This window comes from Phyllobates terribilis, unplaced genomic scaffold (genome assembly GCF_046119375.1).
Source record: "Phyllobates terribilis strain yellow unplaced genomic scaffold, ASM4611937v1 Scaffold_1__5_contigs__length_1240528914, whole genome shotgun sequence".
Classification (NCBI taxonomy): Eukaryota; Metazoa; Chordata; class Amphibia; order Anura; family Dendrobatidae; genus Phyllobates; species Phyllobates terribilis.
In genome coordinates, this window is record NW_027362761.1 from 617,261,009 (window position 1) to 617,268,884 (window position 7,876).

At 59.2% G+C, this 7,876-nt stretch overlaps 1 protein-coding gene across 7 annotated transcripts in view; it reads right to left on the reverse strand.

Annotated features, from left to right (window-relative positions):
* LOC141272912 (uncharacterized) overlaps positions 1 to 7,256 on the reverse strand; it is a 267,987-nt gene extending 260,731 nt beyond the window's left edge. For 4 of the 7 annotated variants that reach the window (XM_073684101.1, XM_073684110.1, XM_073684126.1 and 1 more), the window contains exon 1: positions 7,133 to 7,256. In XM_073684101.1, the coding sequence (XP_073540202.1) occupies positions 7,133 to 7,250 (118 nt within the window). In that variant the 5' untranslated portion in view covers positions 7,251 to 7,256. Of the gene's footprint in view, positions 1 to 3,191; positions 3,355 to 7,132 lie in introns of those variants that run through there. The other 3 variants (XM_073684150.1, XM_073684142.1, XM_073684169.1) reach the window with 2 other exon arrangements.
* Positions 7,257 to 7,876: the final 620 nt, after the last annotated feature.

A 7,876-nucleotide genomic window follows, 5' to 3' on the forward strand; every position in this document is an offset into this window, starting at 1 on the left:
TGGATTCACGACAAAATAGCCGCTGCATTTCCTGCTTCTGCTTTTATAATGGCTATCGCAGTCCCTCCTGATTGCCTATCGTATGTTATGTTATAGCTGCAGATCATCGAAGTCAATCCCGCCTGGCGGCGCTCGAGGTCATGTGATTACTCTTTGGCCAATATAATCTTCTCATATAGAATCAGCCAATGTCGGCGATTTGCAGAAAGATCAGTCGCTTGTTGTTCACCAGTTCAGTCCTAAAGCCGCCGGCGCTGGATCCACAGGGAGGAGGCCCAGGTGTGTTACTATGTAAAGACTTTGTCAGACAACTCCTCTCATCATTTCTATGCCCCACATACCAGACACAACATTCATTTCAATCTTTCTAAAAAACCTTTAACCCCTTTAAGCCTGGAGTTAAATAATGTATGGCATTTGCAAAGCGGTAACCCAAACACATAAGTGCAACATGTACAGTATATACAGCGGGTGAAATAAGTATTGAACACGTCACCAGTGTCCTAAGCAAATCTATTAGTAAAGGTGCTATTGACATGAAATGCTCACCAGATGTCGGTAACAATCCACACAGGCAAAGAAAACACTGTAGACGTCCATAAATCACGTGTAATAATGAGAAATGACGCAGGGAAAAGTATGGAAGACGTTACTGACCTGTAATTAGGAGGACTGAGGACAGGAGGATTGGTGAAGCCAAGCACAGGCGCTCGGGGGCTCATGGCGCCAATCACTGTACACCTCCCGTCTGCTTACTCCCCCTCTATCTTCACCCTTCTGTGACTATGAAGCCAGAGCTGTATATCAAATAAGGGGGAGGGTGAAGGTCGAGGGAAAACAAACAGGTGGGCAGGTATGTAACGACTGGCCGCGCCATGAAGCTCCGAGCCACAGGACTTAAAGGGGATGTCCACTTTCAATTGTCCCAATGTATTCACCCTGTGCCCATAAGTGTCTTTGTAATTACCTTGCTGTGTCTTTATGGCCTGTGAGTGGCGCTATCTCTGTCCGCTCACGTGACCCCCGACTGCAGCCGGCGCTGACATCCACTGATGTCACGGCAAGTTACGGCTGCAGCCGGGGGTCCCTCTTCCGCGTTCCACCGATGGCTGCTGGGTTATGGGTGCGACTACCCCCGTGTCACACCCGGCATCCACCGCACGCTCTGCCTCTCCTCATTCATTGGTGGTGGATGTCGGGTGTGAAACAGGGGATAACCCCACCCACTACCCAGCTGCCACCGGGGAGACCCCGGCGCTGAGTCACGCCTCACTTGTCGTGACATCAGCGGATGTGAGAGCCGGCTGCAGCCGGGGTCACGTGCTGCCTGTGGGCGGCCAGTGATAGCGCCCCTCACAGGCAATACATACAACTAACGGTAATTACAAAAACACTTATGGGCACGTGCTAAATAAATTGGGGCAATTGAAAAAAGTACCGGACAACTTCTTTAAAGGGAATCTGTCTACCCCCCCGGGACCTATCAGACCACTAATATGGGCATAGAGGTGCAAGGCATGTGACACTATCCTCACCTGTATGGCCATAGTAGAGGTCTGGTTTCTGTGTAATTGCTTTTTATTACATGATTTCTGCTAAGCTTCGCGTCCCCCAGACGCCAAGAAATCCCCGCGTCCCCCGGACGCCAAGAAATCCCCGAGTCCCCCAGACGCCAAGAAATCCAGGCGTCCCCCGGACGCCAAGAAATCCAGGCGTCCCCCGGACGCCAAGAAATCCAGGCGTCCCCCGGACGCCAAGAAATCCAGGCGTCCCCCGGACGCCAAGAAATCCCCGCGTCCCCCGGACGCCAAGAAATCCCAGTGTCTCCCGGAAACCAAGAAATCCCCGCGTCCCCCGGACGCCAAGAAATCCCCACCTACTAGCCCTATTTCCACACTCACCCCACCTCCCCTGCACTGCAGTTCCCGGCTGGATCCCGCGCCTGCGCTGTTTCCTCTGTACGGACGATGCTCTTCTCCCTGCAGTCAGTGTAGTGTTGTGGAGCAGGGAACTTGTGCGCAGCCGCTGGGAAGGCAGAGTGACTCACTGCCAGCGCCTGCGCACAAGTTCCCTGCTCCACAACACTACACTGACTGCAGGGAGAAGAGCGCCGTCCGTACAGAGGAAACAGCGCAGGCGCGGGATCCAGCCGGGAACTGCAGTGCAGGGGAGGTGGGGTGAGTGTGGAAATAGGGCTAGTAGGCGGTCATGGTGAGCGTGCATACAGGCCATGGAGGTTGCATGGTGAGCGTGCATACAGGCCATGGAGGGTGTGTGGTGAGCGTGCATACAGGCCATGGAGGTTGCGTGGTGAGCGTGCATACAGGCCATGGAGGTTGTGTGGTGAGCGTGCATACAGGCCATGGAGGTTGCATGGTGAGCGTGCATACAGGCCATGGAGGTTGCGTGGTGAGCGTGCATACAGGCCATGGAGGTTGTGTGGCCATGGAGGGTGTGTGGTGAGCGTGCATACAGGCCATGGAGGGTGCGTGGTGAGCGTGCATACAGGCCATGGAGGGTGCGTGGTGAGCGTGCATACAGGCCATGGAGGTTGCGTGGTGAGCGTGCATACAGGCCATGGAGGTTGCGTGGTGAGCGTGCATACAGGCCATGGAGGTTGCGTGGTGAGCGAGAATACAGGTCATGGAGGTTGCGTGGTGAGCGTGCATACAGGTCATGGAGGTTGTGTGGTGAGCGTGCATACAGGCCACGGAGGTTGTGTGGTGAGCGTGCATACAGGCCACGGAGGTTGTGTGGTGAGTGTGCATACAGGCCACGGAGGTTGCGTGGTGAGCGTGCATACAGGCCACGGAGGTTGCGTGGTGAGCGTGCATACAGGCCACGGAGGTTGCGTGGTGAGCGTGCATACAGGCCATGGAGGTTGCGTGGTGAGCGTGCATACAGGCCATGGAGGTTGCGTGGTGAGCGTGCATACAGGCCATGGAGGTTGCGTGGTGAGCGTGCATACAGGCCATGGAGGTTGCGTGGTGAGCGTGCATACAGGCCATGAAGGTTGCGTGGTGAGCGTGCATACAGACCATGGAGGTTGCGTGGTGAGCGTGCATACAGGCCATGGAGGTTGCGTGGTGAGCGAGCATACAGGCCATGGAGGTTGTGTGGTGAGCATGCATACAGGCCGTAGAGGGTGTGTCGTGATTGTGCATACAGGCCATGGATGTTGTGTGCATTACCTTTCTTGTGCCAGCTGATTGCAGCTCTTTCTGTAGTTCTCCACAGGCTTCTGGACAAGTCTCCTGGTAATTCTTCTCACTCCACTGTCTGATATCTTGCACCTGGTTGTGGCCGGTTTATGGTGAATGATGTTCTTTCCACTTCTGGATTATGGCCCAGCAGCGCTCACTGGAACAATTAGTAGTTTAGCAATTCTTCTGTAACCAATGCTGTCAGTTTGTTTTACAACAATAAGGTTGTGAAGGTCTTGAGACAGCTCACTGGTGTTACCCTGCATGAGATGTTTCTTGTGTGGCATCTTGGTAATGAGACGCCTCTTTATCACCCATCAGGTGAACCAGCTGATATTACTGGTCACTAAGTGGGCGGATCGCCTTCTAATTACTGACAGATCTCAGCCGGTGTCAGGAGTTCCCAGCGCTTTTTGCTCTTCTCTTTCTTCATGTGTTCAATACCTTTTCCTACTGTCATTTCACATTATTACACATAATTTATAGACCTCTATGGTGATTTCTTTCCTGTGTGGATTGGATAGATTGTTACCAATATCCGGGGAGAATTTCATGTCAAGAGCACCTTTACCAATAGATTTACTGAGGAAGTTGGTGACGTGTTCAATACTTATTTCACCCGCTGTACATCAGAGCATTCAATTTAGAAAAAGCCCAGGAGGAGGCGCTCTATCCACGTAATGGTTGAAGAAAGGTCTTACAGGTGAATACAGCACAAATCCCTGAGAAGCTGCAGCAACCGGACGACATAGAAAATCATTTCCCTATGAGCTGCACTCGGCAGCGGCCACAAAACAGCGAGTGGAGCAGCGGGGGGAATCTGCTTCACAGACTGCTTATCTCCATCCGCTGCCGAAGCAGGAATCAGCTGACCAGAGGAAGGCGCTACTACACCTCCAGCGGGGGGCGGTCACCCGTGGCAACCACACCTCCAGCGGGGGACGGTCACCGTGGTAACTCCACCTCCAGCGGGGGATGGTCACCGTGGTAACTCCACCTCCATTGGGGGACGGTCACCGTGGTAACTCCACCTCCATTGGGGGACGGTCACCGTGGTAACTCCACCTCCATTGGGGGACGGTCACCGTGGTAACTACACCGCCAGCGGGGGACGGTCACCGTGGTAAATACACCTCCAGCGGGGGACGGTCACCGTGGTAACTCCACCTCCAGCGGGGGACGGTCACCGTGGTAACTCCACCTCCAGCGGGGGACGGTCACCGTGGTAACTCCACCTCCACTGGGGGACGGTCACCGTGGTAACTCCACCTCCAGCGGGGACGGTCACCGTGGTAACTCCACCTCCAGCGGGGGACGGTCACCGTGGTAACTCCACCTCCAGCGGGGGACGGTCACCGTGGTAACTCCACCTCCAGCGGGGGACGGTCACCGTGGTAACTCCACCTCCAGCGGGGGACGGTCACCGTGGTAACTCCACCTCCAGCGGGGTCGGTCACCGTGGTAACTCCACCTCCAGCGGGGGACGGTCACCGTGGTAACTCCACATCCAGCGGGGGACGGTCACCGTGGTAACTCCACCTCCAGCGGGGGCGGTCACCGTGGTAACTCCACCTCCAGCGGGGGCGGTCACCGCGGTAACTCCACCTCCAGCGGGGGACGGTCACCGCGGTAACTACACCTCCAGCGGGGGACGGTCACCGCGGTAACTACACCTCCAGCGGGGGACGGTCACCGCGGTAACTACACCTCCAGCGGGGGACGGTCACCGCGGTAACTCCACCTCAAGCGGGGACGGTCACCGTGGTAACTCCACCTCCAGCGGGGGACGGTCACCGTGGTAACTCCACCTCCAGCGGGGGACGGTCACCGTGGTAACTCCACCTCCAGCGGGGGACGGTCACCGCGGTAACTCCACCTCCAGCGGGGGACGGTCACCGCGGTAACTCCACCTCCAGCGGGGGCGGTCACCGCGGTAACTCCACCTCCAGCGGGGGACGGTCACCGCGGTAACTACACCTCCAGTGGGGGACGGTCACCGTGGTAACTCCACCTCCAGCGGGGGCGGTCACCGTGGTAACTCCACCTCCAGCGGGGGACGGTCACCGTGGTAACTCCACCTCCAGCGGGGGGCGGTCACCGTGGTAACTCCACCTCCAGCGGGGGGCGGTCACCGTGGTAACTCCACCTCCAGCGGGGTCGGTCACCGTGGTAACTCCACCTCCAGCGGGGGACGGTCACCGTGGTAACTCCACCTCCAGCGGGGTCGGTCACCGTGGTAACTCCACCTCCAGCGGGGGACGGTCACCGTGGTAACTCCACCTCCAGCGGGGGACGGTCACCGTGGTAACTCCACCTCCAGCGGGGGCGGTCACCGTGGTAACTCCACCTCCAGCGGGGGCGGTCACCGCGGTAACTCCACCTCCAGCGGGGGACGGTCACCGCGGTAACTACACCTCCAGCGGGGGACGGTCACCGCGGTAACTACACCTCCAGCGGGGGACGGTCACCGCGGTAACTACACCTCCAGCGGGGGACGGTCACCGCGGTAACTCCACCTCAAGCGGGGACGGTCACCGTGGTAACTCCACCTCCAGCGGGGGACGGTCACCGTGGTAACTCCACCTCCAGCGGGGGACGGTCACCGTGGTAACTCCACCTCCAGCGGGGGACGGTCACCGCGGTAACTCCACCTCCAGCGGGGGACGGTCACCGCGGTAACTCCACCTCCAGCGGGGGCGGTCACCGCGGTAACTCCACCTCCAGCGGGGGACGGTCACCGCGGTAACTACACCTCCAGTGGGGGACGGTCACCGTGGTAACTCCACCTCCAGCGGGGGCGGTCACCGTGGTAACTCCACCTCCAGCGGGGGACGGTCACCGTGGTAACTCCACCTCCAGCGGGGGACGGTCACCGTGGTAACTCCACCTCCACTGGGGGACGGTCACCGTGGTAACTCCACCTCCAGCGGGGGACGGTCACCGTGGTAACTCCACCTCCAGCGGGGGACGGTCACCGTGGTAACTCCACCTCCAGCGGGGGACGGTCACCGTGGTAACTCCACCTCCAGCGGGGGACGGTCACCGTGGTAACTCCACCTCCAGCGGGGGACGGTCACCGTGGTAACTCCACCTCCAGCGGGGGACGGTCACCGTGGTAACTCCACCTCCAGCGGGGGCGGTCACCGTGGTAACTCCACCTCCAGCGGGGGACGGTCACCGTGGTAACTCCACCTCCAGCGGGGACGGTCACCGTGGTAACTCCACCTCCAGCGGGGGACGGTCACCGTGGTAACTCCACCTCCAGCGGGGGACGGTCACCGTGGTAACTCCACCTCCAGCGGGGGACGGTCACCGTGGTAACTCCACCTCCAGCGGGGGACGGTCACCGTGGTAACTCCACCTCCAGCGGGGGACGGTCACCGTGGTAACTCCACCTCCAGCGGGGACGGTCACCGTGGTAACTCCACCTCCAGCGGGGGACGGTCACCGTGGTAACTCCACCTCCAGCGGGGGACGGTCACCGTGGTAACTCCACCTCCAGCGGGGGACGGTCACCGTGGTAACTCCACCTCCAGCGGGGGACGGTCACCGTGGTAACTCCACCTCCAGCGGGGGACGGTCACCGTGGTAACTCCACCTCCAGCGGAGGACGGTCACCGTGGTAACTCCACCTCCAGCGGGGGACGGTCACCGTGGTAACTCCACCTCCAGCGGGGGACGGTCACCGTGGTAACTCCACCTCCAGCGGGGGACGGTCACCGTGGTAACTCCACCTCCAGCGGGGGACGGTCACCGTGGTAACTCCACCTCCAGCGGGGGCGGTGAGGTGAGGAGGAGCCGCTGCACATCCCCCATACAACACTGAGGAGCCGCAGTCACATGGAGCAGGAGCCTCCACAGGAACAGCTCTGATCTCACCCCACACTCTCCTCTCACAGATTCACCACAAACCCTCCCTGTAATCTCACCGGAATGGCGGGAAGCGGAAACCTGCTGCTGGCTGATACCAGAGAGCAAGAGCTGCGCACAAGCAGGACGGAGCTGCTGCACTGAGAGCGGGAGGACCTGTGGTGACGTCACAGCCATGTGATCAGGGGGCGGAGCTCAGGAGAGAAGTGGTGAAGGACCTGAACACATGTCAATGACGTCATCAATATCACAGGTCCTTCACAACCTCTCTCCTCAGCTCCGCCCCCTGATCACATGGCGGTGACGTCACCACAGGTCCTCCCGCTCTCAGTGCAGCAGCTCCGTCCTGGTTGTGTGCAGCTCTTGCTCTCTGTTATCAGGCAGCAGCTGGTTTCTTGGATTCTACCATTGCGGTGAGATTACAGGGGGGTTTCTGGTCTCTTCCTCCTCTGCTGTGATGTTGGTATAGTCCGGTGTCAGGGCGGCTCCGCAGGTCACTGATCAGTCGCTGCTCGCTGGCGCCCCTTGTGGTTGTGGTCAGGTCCGCGGTAGTGCTGAGAGGACGCTGGATGTTCTTGTTCTCTGGATTTGGTGAATGTGACCCCGGACCCGATAGACGTCAATGGGGACCTGAACTTCATGTGTAATGGTGAGAGGAGTGACGGGGGCGGAGGACCCCACAGCTCAGCCGTGTCCCCCCAGACAATGAGGCGCAGGACCCCACAGCTCAGCCGTGTCCCCCCAGACAATGAGGCGCAGGACCCCACAGCTCAGCCGTGTCCCCCCAGACAATGAGGCGCAGG